The sequence below is a fragment of the Idiotropiscis lumnitzeri genome, chromosome 6 (assembly GCF_059441095.1).
Source record: "Idiotropiscis lumnitzeri isolate Australia: NSW breed Sydney's pygmy pipehorse chromosome 6, RoL_Ilum_1.0, whole genome shotgun sequence".
Lineage (NCBI taxonomy): Eukaryota > Metazoa > Chordata > Actinopteri > Syngnathiformes > Syngnathidae > Idiotropiscis > Idiotropiscis lumnitzeri.
Genome location: NC_142396.1, coordinates 10,004,700 through 10,029,146, shown reverse-complemented (window position 1 = coordinate 10,029,146; position 24,447 = coordinate 10,004,700). Strand labels below are relative to the sequence as shown.

General features: G+C 39.7%; 1 protein-coding gene and 1 non-coding gene across 2 annotated transcripts; both read right to left on the bottom strand.

The window, feature by feature from the left end:
- Positions 1 to 15,683: 15,683 nt before the first annotated feature.
- On the bottom strand, positions 15,684 to 15,755 carry trnah-gug (transfer RNA histidin (anticodon GUG)). The gene has a single exon. It is a non-coding gene; the product is annotated as a tRNA-His (tRNA).
- A 405-nt stretch (positions 15,756 to 16,160) lies between these two features.
- On the bottom strand, positions 16,161 to 24,243 carry malt3 (MALT paracaspase 3). The gene is made up of 15 exons (XM_088298884.1): positions 24,194 to 24,243; positions 23,909 to 23,999; positions 23,678 to 23,814; positions 22,395 to 22,533; positions 22,123 to 22,298; positions 21,852 to 21,948; positions 21,398 to 21,433; positions 21,088 to 21,291; positions 19,990 to 20,167; positions 19,664 to 19,738; positions 19,410 to 19,537; positions 17,968 to 18,117; positions 17,434 to 17,588; positions 16,824 to 16,937; positions 16,161 to 16,715 (listed from the first exon to the last, which is right to left on the bottom strand). Exons 2-15 carry the CDS (start codon positions 23,994 to 23,996, stop codon positions 16,383 to 16,385), a joined length of 2,010 nt encoding a protein of 669 aa, XP_088155010.1. The 5' UTR covers positions 23,997 to 23,999; positions 24,194 to 24,243; the 3' UTR covers positions 16,161 to 16,382.
- Between the last annotated feature and the right edge of the window lie 204 nt (positions 24,244 to 24,447).

Here is a 24,447-nt window from a genome sequence, read left to right as displayed (position 1 = left end):
TCAGGCCTCACAAAAGCATTTTTAAGATACAGTCAGAAGGTCATAATCTACTCTCATCATTTATGATAAACATATTTTCTTAGTTTATTTATGTATTTTTTCATTTCAAGTATAAATGCCCACCAATGGCTCGGAAACATGAAAGCACATTTCACACTGAAAGGATTATTTCCCCCACCCATATGGCAGACAGTAAGGCCACATCTTTATGCTGCATGGGACTAAATTCTAAAAGTGGAAATTCCCCCCCCCCTCTATAATCCTCTCAGTCGGTTACATAAAACATCTTGATTGAGAGAAATAATCCACTACTGGGTGTCAGAACAGGGTCAGCAAAATAAACCTCTGGAGTGGGTTATGATCTAAACATGACATATCATATGCGGGATGTTGATGGATACAGCAGACACCACATAGCAAAAAAGCCTTCACTGGTGTGCCGAACCACTCTTAGTACACACTATCGGCAGGAAATTGATCAGTTTGTTAAATCCTGTTTTATTATTCAGTTTCGAGTTCCGTAATATCTCTGCGTCATGGTTTTGTCAAACTAAGGCAAAGATCATGAAACAAAAAACTATACATTTTTCTATTTCGTATTTTTTAAAAAGGAGTGTAGTACATGGCCTCAGCCAGAAGAAGCACTGCTTGTTGTTTTTTCCCCCATTTTTTTCACAATACCACTTACAATACACATATATATATATACATATATATACATATATATATACATATACATATACATATACATATACATATATATACATATATATACATATACATACATATATATATATATATATATACATATATATATATATATACATATATATATATATATATATATATATACATATATATATATATAGCACTTCCACAACAGTTGCTGTTTAAAATTTCCAAAAAGTGAAGCGTGGAGAGTCCCCGTCACCAAAATTTTATCAAACGCTTTTATGAAACAGTCAAAAATCGACTTAGTCAGCAAGAACTGATTAATCATAAAATGTAAAACCAGGAGAATTAGCATTGAATGACCATTCTGTCACATTTTGAACATGAAGCCATGTTGCTTAAATACTGCACTATCAGTTAGTTACCTTCTTTCCCACATTGACTCCCCAGCACAATGACTCGCAGCCAATGCTTAACGAATGACCTTGAACACCTACAGCTCATCTTGGCAAAACCTTCCTTATATTTACACAGCCACTTACAATTGGCCTTTGCTTCAGTTGGGCAGCTCTCCACACATTCACCTTATCAGGATTGACTCTTTTTAACATGCAGCAGGACTTTGCATGGAACCTGTGAAGTGTAAAGCAGACTAGATCGCTTTACTTATAATAAACAAACTAGATCCACTTGAAAAAAATCTAAATCAGTGATTGCTGGTTTTACACAGGATTAGACTACCTCCCATGGTCCTCTGTCTCTTTTGTGCTCTGACTCAGAGGCAAGAGAGCTGGTGCAAATCAAATCAAGGTTCTGTTTGCACTGGATGAAGTGGTCGCCGCAGTATTGACTGGCAACTCCGGCCAGCTTCCCAAGGCGCAAACAGGACCTGACAGCTGATTAGTTATTATGCACCATTCAAGAAGGGCACAGCTCTGGCAGACTTTGCACGTTCTACATTTTGGAGGAATAACTGTTGAGAAATAAGTGATATATCAAAGACATCACATTTTTTTTGTTTTTGCTCCAGGCTCAGAGAAGTGGTCCATATTTAAATTCATGAATGTAGATGGCAGTGCATTGTGGAATTGCAGAGTCAAAAAGTTCTGTCTGATTATCCAACATCCACAACACTCACTCACGACTACATAATTCATCTAGTCACTAATCTTTTATTTATTAACCTGCAGGATTTAGAAACAGACTGGTTGAGGCACAGATATAATTAGAGCAAAATAAAAAAAAAAAGTGTGCCTCACAATATCTAGCATACAGATTTTACAACTTTCCCTGTTAATTCCTTGTAAAAACATATCGCGATAGGAGTCGGCCCTTGGTATTAATAACAGAGTCTTACTTCAGCGTGGAGCATAAGTGAAACTCTCTTGCGTCATTACAGCGCCAGCAGCAACACTGAGGAGTTTGCTAGCTGCTGAGGTAAGGGATGTCCTGAAGGGCACTCAAGGGTGCGTTCCATAATGTTCTACCATCGCTCATTAATTATAAAGACAAGTTAATGTCTAGGAGAAAAAGCACACGTGTCAGGAAAGCATAGAAGAGCCCGGAGTGAAAGTAGTCAATGAGGATTCGCCAGCAAAAAAAACCAAATGTAATTCAGAGGAAAAATGGTCTTCCCTGCTGAATAATGCTTTCACTGAGCATGTTTACTATTAAAAAAATGGCAAATGAAGTCAGTGTAGGCAATGATCAGTGTACAATGGAAAAGTAAATTAAAAGCAAAATAGTGCGACACAACTCAACTAATTAAACGGCATAAAGACATCAATAATTAGCATATAAACATTTTTTTAAATAAAAAAGAGCACAAAAAAATGGATGCATTTTTACATCTGTCTGATTGGAAAAAAAAAAGCAGTATGGTAAAGGTTTTATGAGAGCACTGGCTGTTACCCAAAATAGTATTGGAATTGGGCTTAAAAATGAAATACATTTTTTTGAGATTTTTTTTTCACTATTTTCATTATTCCACTTATGTTGCCGTGTCAAGTTGGTCGTTATTTTTTTCAGTAGTTGCTAGTCACGGCAGTGCTCCAAAAAGTTGCTCAGTTGGCCACACTGACGGTGCGTTTATAAACAAGCGCCACATTATTAGCAGCCATGTTGATTGTGCAAGCGGTGCGTGTCGACAAGGACATGCCTTGAACTACAAAATCAATTATTATGAAAAAAACAACAACAACAAAAAAAAACATACTGCGTAATAATGAGGATGTAAATCAGCCCTCATTGGAAACATTTGATTCTCAACACAATCTCATGTTGACCAGAATCCAAGAATTCAACCGTGGATTTTCCAATGTAAAATAATAATCCACTTTAATTAGTACAACACGTCCACGCAATTGTTTATAACTTCAAGGGCTGGCGCCTACAGATTAGCTAAAAGTAGCCGAAGAATGTCTTCATGATTCATTTGTTGCAATGTGCTCTAGGCAGCATGTGGGCAGAGGTGTCTCCGACTAGTCTTCTAGCGTGATTATTTTCTGTGATGGCCTTGAGGAATAGCTTTGTTCACCAAAAACCAAACCCCAGCAAGTTGACCTCAGGATCTCCTCCTGGTTTTCATATTGACAACAGGTTATTTGGAATTTTGGAGTAAGTAAACCTCAAATAGTGACAAATTGTTGTTGCACAGTCATTCACAGCATCCTTGAATTATCTGTGGCGTTCATCATCGTTGGGTCGCGGGTGAGATGCAGCCTACATCAGGTACAGTCCATCCTGGTTTGGTTCTGGCCAATTGCTGGGCACATATCTACAAAGACTCACATTCACAACTTGGGATAATCTCGAGCAGGTGTGGGCAAACTACGGCGCGGGGGCCACACGTGGCCCGTTAAACGTCTTAATCCGGCCCGCCGAATTTGAGATTGTGGCCCACCAATAAAAAAAGCTTGCCCACCGCTGATCTAGAGTCTTTAAATAACCAACCATGCACATGTCGGGAATGTGGGAGGAAGTCGAAGTGGCCAGAGACTATCCACACAAGCGCATGGAGAACATGAAAACACTACAGGAAGGCCGGATCTCAAATTGAGGATCTCGAACCGTGCGGGGGATGTGCAAACCACTCATCACTGTGTTGCCTCAAAGCAAAGGACGCAACGTAATTAATATGGCAAAAAAGATGAATGTCTTCCTCCTTTATTACTGTGTTATTAGCCAAAGAGGCCAGGGGCATGCAATCAAACAATCAGTAGTCCCTTCCAAATGATTTAGTCGACGGACATGGCGAAAGGCGCCACATACAATACAGCGGCACCTGTCTCATAGCTCGGAGCAAAAAAAAGGGGGCCAGCTCAATGAACACAATTTGGTGAGAGGGAATCATCACTGCTTAAAACAATCCCCTCTGGATTGCAATCCCACTGCCATATGGTACACCTCTGCTTGAGTGTGAGTGTGTGTGTGTGCTCAACTATAACAAAAGCGAATCTCATTACCAGTGGTTGGTGGGTAATATCTTTTGATTTTCACTACCATGAGCAAGCTACACATAAAATACACTATATGTATTAAAAAATACACTAATATTAATCCATAAAACTTAACCAAGAGTGTGGTCCTTATTTTTTGCTAAAAATGGAATCATGATTGATATGAAACAACAGCTTTTCTCTCGTTTGCATTTACATTAGACAGAGCAGGTTGCATCGAAGACGCTCCAGGGAAGCTTGCACATGCACCCTGATAATAATATGCACAGCTGCTGAACTCTAAACCCATGTCGACGTTTGGCCTGGAAACCCATTTGCCGACAAACACCAACCCACTTGTTCAGTATTTACATGCTACGCTTTCTTGTGTGATTCCTCAGCGAGAGATCTGGAAATAGTCCCTTGGTGCGTTTACAGACATTAAGGAAAACAGTAGAATCGTAGCAATGCGAGCAGGCAAAAGCAGATGAGGTAGCTTGTAAAATGCAAATCTCTCTGCAGGAAAAGCCTTCTCAGAAATTTGTTCAGAATATGAAATGGTGTTTCTCGGAATATCTCCATCACATTTTTTTTTTTTTTTTTTTGCACCCAAGTGAGTCAAATCACTTGAGTTTGAGTATCTGCTGAAACAGTCCAAACGCCAAAATGTCTGCCTCATTCTGGCACTTCAGCTCACAGATCCCTCTGGTGTACTGCAACAACATAATGAGGCTCTCAACGACGGCATTAAAGACAGTTTGAGAGGCAAAGACAGATGAAAAGGAACTCTTAAGACACTAATATGCATTTGTGTTATTTTTCATGGAAAATGCAGAATAAGCACGGCATAAAATAATTAGCACTGCATGCATGATTACAATTGACAATAATTCCAATCCTCATATGCAGTAAAATCAAATAATTAGTCGTTCACTGAGCTAAAGTTTCACATGATATGTGGACAACTCATGTGATGGTTTGAACTTGAGTTTTGCTTGACTTATCAGGTCAAATTTTCCCCCCAATTTTTGTGAAACTCCAAATTCTACAACTCTTGGAGTCTTTAATTTGGGACACTCCACGGCAAATAAACAAAAACACAACCTGCTTAGTGCGAGTAAAACAGATTTGTGCAGTCAAACCTGTGGTGCCTGGCTACCTTTGCTTCGTTTACCCGCGTGTCCATCTATTTGCTCCTCACTGACATTCATCTCTTCTGGCGGCTGCGCTGACACACGCGCACGTCCACGCACACACACACACACACGTATGCACAAAGGAAAAGGAGACCGCTTGTATGCGTGACGAGCTGCCGGAGATCTGCAAGCCCAGAAACACACGGAACAAAAAGAGCCAAGGCAAGCTTTCATTTGATTGTAGATTGGAACAAAGAATTGACTGATAGCTCCGATACCACATAAACACACGCATACATGGAAATAATGATCCTCACAAACTCAGCCAGACATCTCCTCCGCTATGCTCCCAGTGTTCCACAGCACACCTGAATGAAGCAGCGTCTTTTGACTCTCTTAGCAGCAAGATAAAAAGACATGAGTGAGATCCACAGAGAATTAACAACTATTCTCCTTTCGCTGGCGGTGCCCGGGTGCAACCGAGGTAAGAGGATTGTGTATTGTGTTTGCACACCTCATCTGCGGGAGTATGAAAGGACTTTTTTTTTTCCCCCACTGTGAATACAATGCAGAAAAGGTGACAACGTGTACTGATTAACACCACATAAATGAGGAATAAAGACTCCGCCTGTTGGGTTCACGGGAGGTAGGCTCGACTAGAATGGGTTTGATATTGATACGATGTAATAAAGAGAATGAACACCCACTTCAGTTAGCAGATGAGTGACAAAATTAAAAAAAAATTAAGACATAATTTTGGATAATGAAGGGAAATTAATTCTGATCCATCGTTAGTGTTCTTTATTAAACAAATAAATAAATAAATAGATAAATAAATAAAATAACTTTGCTGCATCCTTTTTCTCCACCCCTAAACTTAATTTCTATTCACTTACTGGATATTAGTTTTGTAATTGTAAAGTATGCTTAATGTGTAACTAGACCATGTTTTTCAGTTAGATGAATGTTGTCATGCATTTTCCTAATATTACAATTAAATGAGGTGGATAAAATATTAGAAACAGCTCCAAGTATAACACAGACTAGTTTGACACCACAGCAAACTACATTGACAATATGAACAAAATCTTAAAATGTTTAGGTCAATTAAACCTGAGCTCAGAAATCATTATCACTGCCAGTCATATTTAGAATCTGTTTAAAATCTGTATCGTTTATACAAAGGGGTGTGGTCAATGTGTCTGAATTGCAATGACAGCCCAAGTGTCACTTTATCCAACTGCACTTTTCTTGTATATTAGAAATCTTAAGTTGGGGAAAATTACAATTAAGTGTGTTTTCTGTGCCAAGTATCTGATTATGATAGGAAGGTAGACAAACTCACTGGTGTCTGTGAACAGAGAGGCCATACTTGAAAACACAATAGGAGGAAGAGTCCACAGAGCATACAGAGGAGACAACGGGTTACAGATGAAAGAAAAGCGGCCTGCGAGAAGGAGGGGCTCGAATCATTAGCTCCAAACACCCTGCAGTGAGGCAGAACCACAGGATGATATAGGCTGAGTGTGATGGAGGTAACCCGTGGCGCAGATGAGGTCGGGATGACAGGATGAAATAACAGGAGGACAAAAGAGTGGGGTGGCGGTTAGGGGGGGTGGAAAAAAATAAACCCCTTTGGGTGATGACTCCTTTCAGGGACAAACGAGAAGAAGCTTACATTTAAAGTTGAATTCAGGGCTGAACTTCTGAATGAATCTAGTATTTTCCTATATGACGAGATGGCAGCAGTTTTTTCAGTCTCAACTAAGTTGAAAAATCAGCTGTGGGGAATTGAGTTATATCCACAAGGACCACCACTATGTCACAGTTCCTGCAGGGAGCATTAGCTCATAAGATGTTGGCATTGAAACGGGAGACAGAGATTCCATTTAAAATTGTAAAAATTAAAGAAAAAAAAGGACATTATTATTCTAAAATGAGCCCTAAAACTTCCTCAGGTCTCTGTTGTAGTTTGCCGTAGCTTACCCTAGTGACCAAACATCTTGACTGCAGGTGCCAAGCTTTACATTCAGGAATTAATTCAAATTCTCCTTTTACCAAAAACTAAAATGACCGAGAGTGTGCTGCGTCTCCCGACAAGCGTGCTATGTTTTCTCTTGGCCATAGCCCCAGGGAGGATAAGGATCAAGACCCTCATTAGCAGAATAGCTACCACAGAGACATTACTCTGTTTGGGAGGCTTAATATTCAGGCTTGCAGCCGGAACATAAACCAAAACCCGTTTCTGTTCTAGACAACACAACACAATGGAGGACTCATCAGACTGACAGGCAGCATCCCTGTTCTCCACTCTAAGAGAGCCGGGAATAGAGGAGGACCACTTACTAGCCTCAATGGCGCTGATCACATGAGAGAGAGAGAGAAGTATGCCAACAAGGGGATATATGACAGAAAATTGACTTTTTTTATTTTTAATATTGGTTTCACAGTGGTGCATTGAGATATGAGTTTAATTTGCCCCTTGATAATGCTTGCAACTCAAAGCACTCATATCTCAAATCATCTTTCTCCATAGAAATGAATGAAAACGCCATTAATCTGGCTCTCAAAAAATGTTTGTAATTTATGTAATGTGTTTTAAATGACTAATCATCACTCTATATTATACTTTACATAGTTACATATAATTTTAAATTATTTAACGGTTTAAGGGAGCAGTATAAGAAAGACATGGATATAAAGTATTGGAGGCCCAGCTCCTCAGAACAATTGATATTGGTCGCTCTTCGCAGAGGATACAGATTATGTGCCTGTGAGTGTTGTTATATTACCTGTTTACATGTGTTGCAGCACTGTTTGTGCTCAGATATCATTTCTTAAAGGGGAACTGTCAGATGGAAGCCAACTGTTAGTCCATGAGACGTGTGTGGAGTTTCCCATTGTATGTTAGCATAATTATTTGAAATGCACAGCCATTATTTAAAAAATGGATCTGCATTTTGAATCATGAATGCGGGGTTAGTTTAATAATCCAGTTTCACCAATCCTATCAAATGTTGAAGCCGTTTGAGCGATCAGCACAGAAACACAATGGTGAGGATTATGGGCCAACCTTGACATGCTGCAAAAAGCTGTGTGTTTATCAAAAAGACATGCAACTGCAAGCAGCTGATCCCACATACTGTAACAAACTGTCAAAAAACAAAAAAGATTGGCGTGGGCTGCGTGTCAGAGCTTCTCGGCCAAGCTTGGCTAGACGCAACAGTGATGTAATCCTTAATTGCAACTAACCATGTGCCACAGGTTCAGCCAATCGCGATGCTGCTAAATCCAAATGACATTCTCCCGAGGTTGCTCCTCATGAAACATTCAACACTGTCACACATTTTACTCATTCATGCCATGAGGCATAGCAACAGTGTAGCAGCTGAACCAACACATTCTTTATAAACCAGGCAATCATGCCAATAATCATGCCACAGGACACAGTAAGACTAGTGAGGGGTTTCGAATAATGATATAGTCAAATTTTTAATGCAGTCAAACAATAACTATTTCTTTTGACAATGTCATGTTTCACATTCCAAAAGGATGCCTGTTAGGTTCATTGAAGACTCCACATTGTCCAGCGGTATGATGGTGAGTGTAAATAGTTAAATGCGCCTACCGATTGGCTGGCGAACACGTCACGTCTGAAGCAGTGTTTTGACAGTTTGGGATTTTTCATTCTGATTAGTTTTTATTTTAAATTCACTTTTTTTTCCAGATCATTTAGATTTCAAGTCAAGTCAAGTCAAATTTATTTACGTATATAGCCCTTAATCACGAGGAAATCTCAAAGGGCTTCACATGCCCACAATCGACATCCCCTAATCTTAACCCCCAAGGTTAAGTTTTAATTACTTTTTAGAGCGGGGATGCTAGTTTTTACTAGTTTTAGTATTAGTTTTATTTTATTTTTTTTTAATATGGCATGTTTGTGGACTACCAGATAAAAACCAACTCACCAAGTAATGTATAACAAAGTAAATTACAATTCCCGAGCTGTGGATCTGAGCACAAGTGTTCACTTGAATCATTCTGTTAGCATACAGCTCATTTGGTCAGCCTTGCGTTGAGTGTACAAGTGTTTTTTTATAGGTTTATATACATCTTACACTTGTATGACAATTAAAAATCCTACACATTATTTTAATCAATGCCTGTTTTAACGGTGCTGACAAGTTGAAATCTGGAAAATATGATTCCAAATGTAATTGTTTTCAATTGGAAACGGTGTTTCTTGCTGTGAGACCTGAACAGAACCAAGCTATTTGCCAGAACTCTTGGAGGGCAAAGCTGACCAGTGAGCAATCTTTCATTGCGTTTGGGTAACTGTGGAGTCACCGTAGCAACAGTTGAGACGCTGGCACGGCGCTTCAAAGTAAAGCCCTCCTCGATACACACACCAGCTCCAAAGCTTCACCACTTCACCAAAGAGACGCTAAGATGGCAGCAGACTTCAGGAAAATTCGGACTTTGTTATCCGGTCTTCGTCCATCACTGCAGAAGCGACAGGGTAGACAGCCCCGCGCAAGCGCTCCATTTTCATATTAGCAGTATTCAGTTTGTGTTTAAATGGCACTGCCCACAAGAAGACAGTTGTGGTTTACTTGAATAAAAGGTATTTGGAAAAACATGGGGAAATCACAGGCTTCATTGTGTGTACGCCATAATTAACTCTTGATTAGAGTGGGCCAGAACACAGCAGACAGCCATTCATTAAATCTGCAATTAATCAGAATTGCCACCGAAAAAAACAAAAAAAAACAACTATGGCTCTCGTAAGCATAAAAGCTGCATAGTGTGAGAAGTGAATGTGATAAAATGAAGATCTTTTGTCACCACACTTTTACAGTTAGTAACTGGAGAAAACATTTCAAATGGAAGGATGTGAGAACAAGAAAACTGCCAGCAAGACTTAGAGAGACTGCTTAAATAAAACCGAGTCTTTCTATAAAAAGGCCTCTCCAAAGTCAAGCAATCCACTCAGGGATAAGCAAAGATTTTCTCCCGTGTCTGTGGTGACCGTCTTTTCCACTCTCTTTGTGAATCTTCTTCCCACACCAATTTCAGAATAGTGTTTAAATTGTTCTAGTGCAGGCACAGACAGTTTAAGACCAACAGTAAAATTCCATTGAGGTTTCCCTTTGGATACCAACTGTGAGACATCACATTTGAAGAACAATTAAAGGAAAACGTGCGATTAACAACGGAGAAGCAGACTACGCCACTCTATAATATCGGATTCGGCTGAACACCCAAAGCTCTGCATTTTGCACAGGAGCATCTAAATGTCATTTCCATGCATTTCTGCCCTGACAAAGTCTCAGCTTGTTGTAACACTGCATTAGAATCACAATAGAAGAGGCCTAAGGGCAAAAGAAGGTTTCGGGCTCATCCGTCAACCTGCATCCAGATGACAGCTGCAAGTAAAAGGCTTGAGGAATGATGAGATCTCAATTTTGCCCAATCCTAAACACGCAGGCAAGGAAACTCATAATTATTTCACGCTGATTTAAATTCTTGCACTATACAAAATTCTGCTTTTAAATGATGTCATCTGATGCCTTGAGTCAGTACATTCTGTGATTTTATTTTCTGTGGAAGATTGTTATGTTTACAAGGTGCTACCAGTTCGCAAAGCCGCGCCAAATGTGAATCAAAGGCAGGAACAACTCCGAATGTGGGGCATCCGATCGGTGAGTGTGTGCATCTAAATGTGGTGCTGCATGATGTAACAAGAATAGTCAAATTGCAGCAAACTGGTAACATGCGTTGATTTTTGTCTGAGCTGATGCAATGACGATCTTCTTCAGGCCAGAAACGACATGAGAACTGTTGCCGGTTGGAATAGCCCTGAAATGCTTTTCTTTAAACGAAGGCTTTATTGACAAACACATTATAAAACTTTTCATCTATAACTGAAAGTAAGATAACCAACCGTTAGATGATGTGAAATTTTGGAGGAAAATTCACATTTTTAATAACGTAATAAACAGGACCACAACCGGAGACAAAATGGCAAATCTGGTATTTGAAGAATTGCCAGAGCACAGCAGAGAGTTATGACTCTGGTGCGCCAATTGTACGGGATGTCAGGATAAAAGAAGCTTTACGGTAGACTTGGTCAGAAATCACTTCTTCTAATGCAGAGCAACATCCAAACGGTCCTGCAGTGACTTCCTTCCTGAAAATCATGAAAATCGATTGACTACAACACTTGGTAAAACTGACCAATCAATTGCTGTTCTACACTACTGCAAGTTACGGTCCATCCATCCATATTCTGTAAAACGAGTCCTCATTTGGGTTACGAGTGGTCTGGAGCCTATCCCAGCTGACTTTTGTCCAGAGCTACACTCAACTGTCAGAAACATGAAGGCAAAAAAAAAAACACCCTCGCTCAAATTCACACCAATCGACACTTTAGAGTCTTCAGTGAAACTAGTATTCCGTATTTCATCAAATCAATACTACTCTTTACTACTCTAAAGGGCAAGTCAACCCAAAAATGTTCTTAACGAGACTATGTTCTATGCAGGCCCACCAGTCAAAACATGGCATTATTATTAATATTGCATTCGTGGAATATAAATTAAGCAATAAAATCCACCCGTTTCCGTCTATCTCAAAAGGCCGAGCAAAATGACATCACATTTGCTCAGGGCTCAGATAACGCGCAATCACGGCTCAGCCTCGGAAAACAAATGAGTCATGATTGGTCGTTACCTCAGCCCTGACCACCTGTGATGTCATTTTCAGGCGACAGAATGTGACAAAATGGCCGCCCTCTGAGATGGATAAAAACAAGTGGACTTAACTCATATTCCACAAATGTAATAATAATAAGAATATCATATTTAGATTAGTGAAGGAGCATAGAACATGTTATTGCAAATTATTTTCAGGGGTTGACTTCCTCTCTTAATTAGAATTGATTAGTATGACCGCATATCTTTGTAAAGGTTTCTATTAAAGGCTTTTAAACTGCATTTGTATCTCATGTCACAAGATTAAAATAGCTCGAAGAAAATCTTAGACACAAGCGGAAAGGCCTTTCCTTAGAAATAGCCTCTTGAGATAACATTGGTGGCAAACTTCAGTTTTGGACACAATCCTTCACTTAGCACTTCCTCTGGCATGAAGAGAGACTTCAAGAGCGCCGGCAAGAGCATTCTCCTCTTTCGCTCCACTCCCCTTCTTTTTCCATGCATGTTGACGTCAGCCGGCGTGACCACGCGACTGTGCTGCAAACAGAACACCTGCTGGCCTCACTGTCCGTCTCTGCCTCGCCTCTCTAGTGCGCAAACAATACTGATGCCCAGTCACCATCTTACAGCGTCTATTTCACAGCTTCTCATGGGACAAAAAGTGTAAGCATGTAGATGACAATGGATATCAAAGTAGGAAAATCTGGGAGGTCGTATGAATGTTTCATTGTTCTACAAGGCAGGTTAATGTTGCCTTGGAAAGGCTTTAATGTGTCGAGTCAGCAAAGTCTCTAGGGATGTCTTTTTACACCTCTTTTAATCCTTAACTGCGGCATCTACTAAGAGGAAGAAATTGTTTTGGAATTGATGTGACAGGTTCTTTTTCACCTGCTGAGGATGTAAGCGTGAACAAAAAAGTGTAACATCATCAAAGCTTGAAGTGGATGGGCAGTCGCTACAAAAAGATGTTCCCAGCTTGGAAATGGAAGGGATACCTAGAATGAATTATTAAAGATCCTGTCTATGTAAGAATCAGCAGTAACATAGTATAAATTATTTCTGATTAGCAGCCATCCATCAATAAATTGCCACAAGAAAAACGGCAGAATACCTTGGACGTTCCATCTTCTGAGCTGTATAAAGTCAGAAGTAGAGGTAAGTAGAGGTCAGGGATAGGACAACAGTAGGAGTCCCTCGGGGTACATCCGACAGTAAAGGGTATTTTCATTTGTCCAAAAAGGATCTTCTTCACGCACTATCTTTCTGCACGCAGACAAATTCACTGGACCATGTTTACTGTTTCATAAAAAAAAATAAAAAAATAAATAAATAAACACCACTATTTTGTAAGAGCCTACCCTATCTTCGCTCTTTGCTCACCATTTATACCATCATGAGAATTTTACTACTTGTAGTCAATCTTATTTTCACTTTTCGCCACCAAACTCATGTTATTCATCCTAATATCATTGTTTTAAAAATTCACGAGGGATGCCGTCTATGATCGACGCACGTTTTTCGCCAGCTCTGAACATTTTCATTCAATTAATATAATGTATGAGGTCACTATTTGCTGAAATGGGAAGGTTTTGAAAACCAATACTTTTGAGTGTACCACCTGACATCTTAAAAACAGATCTGTTAAATATACCTCAAAAATCCGTCTCATTTGACCAATCTCATTGATCGATATATGACGGGCCGATCCTTCGATTCAAACAACCAATCTGGAATGGTCAACCAATCCATATTGGCGATAGAGCCAACCAATTCAAATTGATCAGTTTGACCGTGATATTTGTTAATTTGACAAAAAAAGCCAATCAAAGGGCACACCAAGGGAACATTTAAATCAGGTGTGTTGCAGCAGGGAGAAACATAAAACATCCAGTAAACTGGCCCTCAAGGAGCAGGGTTGAAGATCCCTAATGTAACAAATATCATCTTAACTATCTATAGTTTTTAAACCAATCCGTTTTTAGGGAGGACGGACAAGACTATGCACCCCAAAAAGTACAACAATGTTTACAGGGTGTGGTAAACTGTTTCCGTTGTGTGCTTCAAAAATACTCGCATTGAAGTAATATTCTCAAAACCAACAGTTAGAAAGAAACACAGAGAGCCGAACTATATCACAAAGATACGAGCATGTTCCCAAGCTATGAAAGGTATCGCCCAGATGACAAGCCACTGGCATAATGGCCTCCTCTTGTGCCTCAAAATGCAATATCATTATAAAAGCCCATACGAACATCCCATAAGGCATATAATTAGACTGACAAACTGCAGTAGAGTCAAGTGTCAAAGGTACAAACGTAGGTTACTGCACTGTCAGGAATAGATCTACAGTAGAAGTCCCTCAGGATATATTCTACACTAATGCACACCATAAGGGATTTTACGGGTGCGAAAGGCAATTGCCATTACTGCCATAATGATAGCCTACAATAACATAAGCCATATAACGAATAGATGGATTCATACAATCTGTCAAAGAGGTTCGGACTGTTTAAATCAAGTATCAAGGGTACAAAATCATGAGAATACTTTCCCCGTGACAAGGCATTGTAAAACTACAAAGATGATGTTTTTTTCCCTCCCCACACCATCTCAGAACACTGACAGCAAATCTGGCCTGTAGCTGATGTGTTTTGACAATAGTGGGTCACAGGGGGTAAATGCATCACCCTAAATTAGCGTTAGGTTGTCTGAAATGACAAAACCGAGAGTACACTTGGGGTCAGCTTCTCGCCAGAGAGCAGCAGAGGACGCATGAGAGGCAGCCCCTCTGCTGAATGCCACTCAGCTCGAACACAACCGCACGATGGCCCGACAGGTGACTCACCTGAATGGTGCACGTATATTCCGAGTCGTCCAGCAGCCGGACGGTGCAGCTGTATTCCCGCTCGAGATTCCTGACGCTGCCACTCACGAATCGACTCAACATCTTCGCTGTGCGTTTCGGCCGGGAACAATAAAGTCAGCACAAACAGCGGCGTGCAAGTAAACGTCACAACGACCACACACCCGGGTCCCCTAAACGCACCGCAGCCGCGCGTCGAGTCGCGGAGGTGTGCACCATCGCGGTTCCGTCAGGTTGGCGTTGTGTTACACTACGTCGTGCGGTGATAAGGTAGGAACAATCCCAGAATGCCTGCATCCACACGCAGTGACGCTCTGTTGTGTGTGTCTGATGTCGGATTCCCCACCACCACCTCTCCATTCACATTCACTGCTGCCACTTGAGCTGGCGGGCGGGCCCCAATGAAATCTGACGTCAAAGTGAACCAACCGGATGGTGAAGGGTTTTTGCTCCCCGATTTTAATGTTCACGTATTGTCACACTCACCTTCCATTCTAGAAAAAATATTCACAAATGTTATCTACCCTGGCCGTATATGCGACCACATTAAATATCCCAATTTATATTTTATGCGAATTAATTTTGTTAAAACGTGACAGGTTTAGTTTAAGTTCGAACAGTTTTCAAAATATTGTATTTTTTTAGTATTTACGCTAGAACTCATGAACAGAATTTGATATCTTAGACTGCCCCCTGTCGGAGAGATGACGTTACTGTTTTATAAAAAGTTATTAATTTAAAAGCTTTCAATTGCTTTTTTTAACACGAAAACGGCCACATCAGCATCAAAGGGTAAACTTATTCTTGAGTCACTAAAGAAGAACAAAAAAATTGTAGGGCGATAACTAAAAAGTCACCAATATGCCGTGACCCGGATTCGAACCGGGGTTGCTGCGGCCACAACGCAGAGTACTAACCACTATACGATCACGGCGAGCTAACCGGGACTGCTGAAGTCGTGCACGTTATTGGCTTGATATGGTTTATACTGAACGTCAACGATTGGCTTAACGTGAAACTTAACTTAAAGTTTAATTTATTTGAACATCAACGACTAGTTAAAATTCATTTTTGAAAATACGCATTTGCCAAACAGTAGCGCCATGCACTTTACCACATCCCACAAGTCTAAAATTCTACTACGCTAAGCTAACAGTTTAGGTCGGGAAGTATCAAACTTTAGTAGGTAATCATGTAAGTTCATGATTTCACATTTCTTCATAAACTAGACGTAAAAATTAGATCTGTTATTCGATTTCAGCACAGCACAAGCATAGCTCTAATATCCCAGGGAGAACCCCAACACACTTGGTATACAATGAAAGGGTGAGAATTATTTGGATAAATAATTGTCTTTATTAGACATATGTGGCGAGCCAGCTTGCCACTCGTTAAAAAAAAAACATCGACAATTACTGAACAATACCTCCTTTTAGATTATACTACACTTAGCAAGAGTATATATTTATGTTTTTCAGAGGATAGGAAGCCAATTGCATGACACAAAAACTGCATTCATTCATCATCATGAATAAGAAATAGTCATCAAATATGAAAGAATTTAACATATGAAGTCTTGCAGCTCATTCTCATCATTCTCCTCCGGTTCATTGCACCTAAAGGATGCCACTTGAGCGCCACACTCAGCCTTCCTGGTATAGGGCTGACATGACCCAGCCCGAGTCTCATTCAGTCGTTGCTTGCTGTGTGAAATGTTGCTCATAGTCTGGGCGGAAGCAGTGTCTTGTTTCCTCGGTAATGTGGTTTGAATTGTCTCATACAATTTACAGGAGGCCACCAAAGGTTTTCCGATGTCCACCTGTTTGCTCTCTGTGAGCCTTAGCCTGCTTTCCATGTGAGTATAGTGTAGACCTATCCTGATGACCAGGGATTTCTAACAAATGGAAATATACCAAATTATTTAAAAATTAATTTAAAAAAAAGGAAAAAAAAGTTTTGATGCTTTTTGTTCTTATTAACCGACACAGTGACCAAGACACACCTTGAGCTTTTGAAGTCCACACACTCGTAGAGTACAGTCTGGGTTATCAGCTTTGTCGAATAGTATGGAGTCCATCTCAAACATTCCAGGCCCAGAATAAAGTTCTTCCATTGGCTAAGAAAGCACAGAGTGATGTAATTTGTGAGCAACATATTTTGTCAATAACTCAGTTCCTAAGTCTTATAATCAGCCACTAGATGGCAGTATAACCCACCAAAACATTACTCACACTGAGCTGTCAAATGAAACTTGCAACTCTTTCCTGTTATGTGTTGATGTGGTTTTGGTAAGGCGGAAGATGGATGTCTATATATGGGTAGACTTCCTCATACTTGTGAAACGTGGGTGAATGGTCATTTCTCTGTTTTCTAATGGAAACTTGACAACATCAATGGTGAGCAATGTGGAAATTATCATGCTGATTAAACTTGGTGTCGCATCATTACAAAAAAACTAATATTTTTTCTGTTGTTGTTTTTACATACAGTGTATTTCCACTAAGTTGTTTTGTTTTTTTTTATCTGAAAGTGACTTAGTCGTTGTGGTTTTCACGGTGGTTTGGCAGATTGGTTCGTAGTACAGTATTAAGCAGGAAGGAAACAATATTTACAGGTATGCTACTCAGCGTGATAGTGCAGTTGTCCGTTAAGGGGCCCGTGGTCTTTATAACTCCAAAAGCCACCATGACATTCGAGAACAAAGCTGAGAAGCTGACTTCCACTTCGACTTCACAAAGAAACATCAGCCGCTTCTTTTTTGGAAGCTCTGAAAATACAAGAAAATAACATAAATTTAAAAACACTATTTCAGACTCTAGTTAAAATATTCTTCAATGCAGTCACCCACAGACTCATTAACACTCCATAAGCCTGTGATCATAAAATAAGCTTCAAGGTCAAGTTTAATTTAGGAACTTATGAGACGTCACAAACTGCTTTCATTCACATAATAGACATGATCACCAAACAAAGGGGAACCAACACACAATGTTGCTTCTTAATAAGGAAGTAGTTTCTGGATATTTTTAAATAGGAAATCACATGCTGCCGTGTAGGAGGTGTGAGCAACAATGTTATCGCTATGACTCAAGGTGAAATTGAATCAGGGATGATAAAACAAATTTAATTTTAAAAAAATGAGGCACCATTTGCTTGTCGCCAGCAAAAATCTCTCAGGTGTAGCTCCCTTGTGTGGCCGGCCGTCTGAACCGGATCGGCAAGCGATCGAGGTTCCTTTAAGGTGTGCTTGATTTCTACAGCCTGCTTGCCTGTGACCAGGGGATCTCGACCTAAATCTAATGGAAAGAGAGGAAAAACAGGATCAGTAACTCATATTTGAATCAGAGTCAATCTCAATTGCCATAAAATGTAAAGATGGAGTTAACAAAATTTAAGTCAGCTGTCAAGTATGGCTTACTTCTTTAGTACAGTGTTAGATTTAGGAGTAAATTGTTAGCATTGGCTTTCATTCAATTTACTCAGTACAGTGCAAGTTGGAATTTAACACAACATGTAAATGTTAACCACAACAGCTCCAGTAATCTAACCAAGGCATGTAACTGCCCCATAGCTGGGAGTGAGGTTTAGAAAATATTTATGGGATGCACATGGTTGACTTTGAGGAACTTAGGGGAATTTGCTGAGGTGACAGAGTGGACACACAATCCCAAGGAGAAAGATTCAGCAGATGACTGGAGAGAAATGAGGAAGGAAAAAAAGAACACATAAAAGCAAGACCGACATCAAGTCAAGTTTATATTTATACTCCATCTCTGGTCATTAGTATGGTAAAAATCAACCTGGCAGTAATTCCATATCCTAGTTGAGGAAATACACCAAGGGGAAACAATTATTTTTCATAAAGAATCTTCCTCATTACTTGGAAGATAATCGATCGTCTAACACACCTACAATGCCATTTTTTTAATAAGCCGGCAAGCAAAAACAACAAAAAAAAAACACTTCATTGCAAATGTAATTATCATAGACCAATACATGAATCTCATTAATATAATCAGTTGAGCCAAGATGAGCACAAGTCAAATAAGTAGCCAAATTCTCTAATTTATGATCATTAATTTTGATTTACAAGTTATGGTGAAATATTTAAAAACCCACACATTGAGCAGAGTTTAATGTCAGTGGGGTGCCCCGTCCAGTCACAGTCAATTTGCAAGTGAACTCATACAAGCGGGTGCAAAGGGGAACCATGGGAGGGTCCAAAAAGGCCAAGCAGCTGTCTTGTGCTCTGCCGCGCTCAGGTTTCTTGCTGTACTCGAGCCGACAGTGTGAATTTCCAGAGAATGAGGTCGCATGTTAAAAGTATCTTCAAAAATTATCAGCAGGTGAGACACAAAGAAAAGCACCCTCTCAAACCGTGAACCTCCAAAAAAAACTGTTCTAATCACAGGTCTTGCTTGAAAGTGCGCAAAAATGAGCGGCCAGTGATAATGAAATCTGTTGGTGGTCCAGCCAACTATCCAGGAAGATAGTAAGTGTTCGCTTTCAGATCGTATTCACCCTGCACCAACTAACAAAGGTGGCTGTGCTTACAAAGCATTTTAGATGCTTTCTTTGATATACTCACCCTCGGAGACCCGCTCTAAGACATGCGTGACTTTTTCAGCCTGAAGGATGTGCTTGTTCAAGTATTTGGTGAAGATTCCTGTACTTTTTCCTCCATCCTGTACTTCAAAAGCCTCAGCATCTTCACACCTGAATGAATGGGCGCACAAAAAGTGTCGTCATGCTTTTCATGTCCAAATCGAATCAGACCAATTACAATAAGAGCACAGTGAGCTGATTTTGTAAGAAAATAGTTCAACTTGGAAATGTACATACGTGCCATAGCCATACACGGTATTTCCCTTGGGCTGCAGTGGCATGATGGCTGATGGTATACGCTGCTGGTTGTACCTTCAAGAAAAGTACAACATTTAGATCAGGTGTGGAGATCCTACAATCCACCATGCAACTCTAGAAACAAATACAACTTAAGAGAAAATTTTACAGAAAGCTTCATAATATGTACAGTAATCCACAAATGCTCATATGTAGCTAGTAATACAATTGTTTCATTTTTTTTGTAATAAATTGAGTCCTAACCTGATCACATTCAATGAATGTACTTTTAAATTAAAAAAAAGAAATCCGTCGACTAAGGTTACCATTTGCGGCAGGTATCCAGTAGGATAACATTCAGCGCAGTGTGTCGTTCCTGCATTTGCAGCATAATCCGTTGCACACACACGCAGTTTTCGGTTCGATACGGTTGTGGGGCATCCACAGGCACCAAGTAATTCCTCCCAACACACTCGTAACCATGACCGGCATAGTAGAAAAGGCCTGTAAAGGGTGATGAAATAAATTGCTCAATTTCAGCGTGACATGTGAACATGTGCCAAAAATAAAGCGATTGGGGCATTCAGAAAAGTGAGACTGAGGTAAACAAATACCTGTCATCTGTGCAATATGTTATATTACAAATACATTAAATGTAATGTTGTGAAACTGATCTGAGAATGACATGCAACACCATAAATAGCCAGTACCGCTTCCTCTGAGCAATACATATTTCTACGAAGTCACCGTGACTATGTGTATATTACAAAGCATCTTTTTTTATTATTACAAGTACAGTCAACCCTTGCTACATAGTGAAATAACAAATTGATGCCCACAAACAATGTTTAGAATTGTTTAAATTTCCCAATATGAATACAGTTTCTATAGTGTACGGCAGGTGTAGGCAAACTACGGCCCGCGGGCCACATGCAGCCCGTTATACGTTTTTAGCCGGCCCGCCGAAAATTAAATGAATAAACATTGTTAATGTTTTATTTTCTAAATACTATGGTTTTTCAAAGACATATATATTGTTGTAATGCTTTTGTGCACTTTCATTTAAAATAAAATGTATTTTTTTTCTCAGATGAGGTGAGGTTACCAAAACACTCCATCCATCTGCTCCTGGTCCGGCCCCTCTGACAATTTTAGAACCAATTGTGACCCGCCAATCAAAAAGTTTGCCCACCCCTGGTGTACGGTATCAGTTTAAATCATAAATATACGCTTGAATACAAAACACTTTAATATAATTTCAAACTCATCTTACATTTCCATTAAAAATAAATGACTTAAAGATTATTTGATTTTAGGGAAAGAAAATGCTGTACACATGTACTGGATATGTGGCAAAAACTCTCTGTAACTTCCACTTACAACCCAGGCTAAACGAAAAGACAGACGTACACTCCTGTACTTACCATAAACTCCTTTGTCTAGGAGGTCAAAAAATGTGTCGACAGCAGCCAGCATCTCCACCTTGGTGAGATCCAGCAAGGATACCACTCGGAATCCCAACTGCTGCAGGAGGTTGGCGAGCTCGTGGACATCCATCATTGGGGCCATTAGACCAGGGTGGTGGGAGTAATTCAAATTGCCGATAAGTAAGGCAACTTTGTCAACCGCTGAAATAGATGACCAAATTTGATTTGTTTATTTAAACAAAAAATATTGTCCCCCTCTAGAAATAACAATAGAATGGGTTGAAAATGAAATTTTCCAAAAATGTACCTTTAGTTGCTGATAGAAGAAGTTGATCGTTTTGAACTAGATGGAAACAACAGAAAATCTGAGTCATCTTTTTTTTTTCCAACAACAGTGAATGATTTTGTCAAGAAGGATTGCATAAGGTGTTGCAATCTATTTGTGATGCACACTGCATACCGCAACAAACAGAAAAAGGGAGAAACAATGCTTGTAGTTTCACTTTAGATCACAGCTGCTCCGCTCAGACACAATAACATTTGGATACTAACAACTTCCCTTTTACTCCGTAGAAATGGGGAAAGTACCTTCAGCATAATGGAAACCAAAGTGCTGAGTTTTAATTCAGCGTGATGACACGAAATGTGAAGCAAATGTCTATTTTGAAGATAACATGGCACAGGAAACTAAAGGAAGTTTCGGCAGAAAGTACAGGAAAGTTTGTCTTTTCTGGGGGCGATACGTTTCATCTGTGACTTACCAACGTCAACTTCAACGGGTTCGCTCCATATTTCTTCCAGCACGTTGGAAACTGAGCAAATGTATTCTCCTTTATGTTTGGCCTCTGCATGCTCAATCTACAAGAAGCACAAAAGCTCATTCAGTGGCCTGCACGTGAATTTACGCTCCACTGATATCAAACGTCCGGCTACATATTAACCAACTTTTCGTAATGAATAACATGGTTAGCAAGGGGTGCGTGACATAGTGTAAACAACTAATATTAGCAGTCGCCAAACATCCTTCCCGACCTGCAGCGTGTCAGTAGTGTTTCTTAACAGCGGACATCCATATCTGTACCACTGGTAGCGTGGAGCAGGATTGCCAAAGGCAGTGCAGCGGAGAGATATTTTTGCACCAAGTTGGACTATCTGGGGTTTGGGGTTGATAGCAATGTGGGGCTCCCCCTGCCACTGCAGCGGCAAGCCTGGCATTGTTGGGAAAAGAATGAAACCCCAACAAGTATTAATGAAATAGCCACAAGACAATCTTAATGATGTGCAAAGCCGATAGCCATTCATACCTGATGCATCGATGTCGAGCACCTTCACTTTCACCCACTCACTGAACACCCAGTTGGAAAAGTTATCATTCACCCGGCACACATAGCAGTGAGTTTTAATGGCATCGATGGTCAGATCTGCCTGAGTCCCACCATATACCTTTGAAGGAAAAACAGGATGTTAGTCTCAGTTGTCAAATTCACACTCTTATCCCACCTTTCCGACATTCTCTTATACATAGACACCTCCCCTGCCTCTGTTACAGCTCTGGTTCTACCTGAGAACAGTTTCCAACTTTTATCCATGGTGCTGTTTAGTATAAATGGCACCAAAACAAAAAAGGCAAATAAATGTCTGTTTGTACCTAAAATATTTACATGATATGGAACTGTGCCACAAAGATCAAATGAAGTGGACAAAACATTTCTCACCAGAAATGCTGACTTTTAAATAAATATGCGTGTTAAACTTTGCACGCTCTGATAATCAGACGAGGAAAACATTTGGAATGGGATTGGTTAAAAAAAATTACATTGTTAATATAATGTGGTTTGAAAACATGAAAGCACTGGGAAGATTATAAATTAGGGCTGTCAAAATTAAATTATTACCTCAAGATTAATTTTATTTAAAAAAAATCACTCTGCAAAATATTTTAACTCAGTTAACTCAGTTTTATTTACTTACTAAATAATTTGCATATCTTGCAAAGCCAAATTCAAGTAACATATTAGCTGCACATCTTTAACACATCACGTCAGAACTAAACACATGCTCCAGTTACCACTCGGCCTTGCAAACCAACACTGCTGGACTGTGGTGCTTGTGGGCAGAACTAAATGTTCAAGTTTTGAGAATTGTTTCTAAGAAAAATTCCTGTAAAGATGACTCCATCTAGATCGTATTCAATGATCAAAGAAAGCTACTAGAACAGTCTTTGATTTAAAATACATGTCATATTTGGTGATTTTACGTTAATTACGTATATTATCCAAGTAAATACATGTTAAAAGCTTCACAAAAAAATTGTAGTAGAAAATTGTGATTAATTCCAATTAATTTTTTTAATTAATTATGGAATTTTCGTGCGCTTAATTAGCTTTTAAAAAATAATCCATTGATAGCACTATTATAAATCTCAAAATTTAACATCAACAACCAGTACTAGGAGTAGCGCAGGAAAGAGAAACACTACAAAATAAAGAAATTGGCTGTTTTTAATACATTAAAACAATTTCAACTTTAGTTAATATTAAAAATGTATGTGCAGGTGTGACGGCCTACTCCGGTGTGTCTCACATACCTCGTAGTTATCGCCATCATCACCATCAGTGAACCACTGGTAGTTGAGGATGCCTGCAGCCTCAGCACGGACACTCAGGGTCACCTTGTGGTTCACAGGCACGCACATAGAGACGGGCTGGCGCTCTATGACAATGTCTGAAATAAGGCAACAAACTCGCACTCATTCATCTTTAGGAAGAACGCGTGATTGCAAATGATAGTCGGTGTCGATTATAGAACAGCAACGCACCTCCGATCATCCTATGACGGAGATGGAAACACTCATCAACGCATTTCCTTCTTTTTAGCAGCGATATTTCCCCCATTGGGTTAGGCATTTACTGTAATGAAATTTGTTTGTTTGTTAAAAAAGCTTTTCTTTGCAATCAACGACAGATAAACACGATGATGATGTTAAAGAAAGAAAACAAGTTCAGTTATCCGTGCTCTTTCTCTTTTGACGACAACGAGTTTTAATTTTTCTTTTTTTCTTTTGCATTAGCAAATGTAATTAGGTGTGTGATTAGGGGCATACCTGCCATCAGCGTTGCACCACCAGCTGCCCGAGACTGTTTCTCTTATCACGACTTCATAACTTAAATCTTTGCAAATAAACCCTCCCCTCTTTCCTGGAAAAAGACTATACCGTAATGCCTAATATAGAACGCATCGAATGGAATATATAGCCACTTGTTTGCGATTGGTTGGTGTTAAACCTTTGTTTCAAGTTTAAAAGACTACAGTACACCAAATACGAATACATGTCAACAGTAAAAGGTGCTAACGTAT

Bases quoted from the DNA above. Each gene is read 5' to 3' on its own strand.
- malt3 (XM_088298884.1), bottom strand. From the start codon at position 23,996: ATGCCTAACCCAATGGGGGAAATATCGCTGCTAAAAAGAAGGAAATGC. The intron at 22,299-22,394 runs GTATGAATGGCT...CAACAATGCCAG, and splicing joins GCTCGACATCGATGCATCAG to GCTTGCCGCTGCAGTGGCAG. The intron at 16,716-16,823 runs GTGTGTCTTGGT...TCCATTTGTTAG, and splicing joins GTGGACTTCAAAAGCTCAAG to AAATCCCTGGTCATCAGGAT.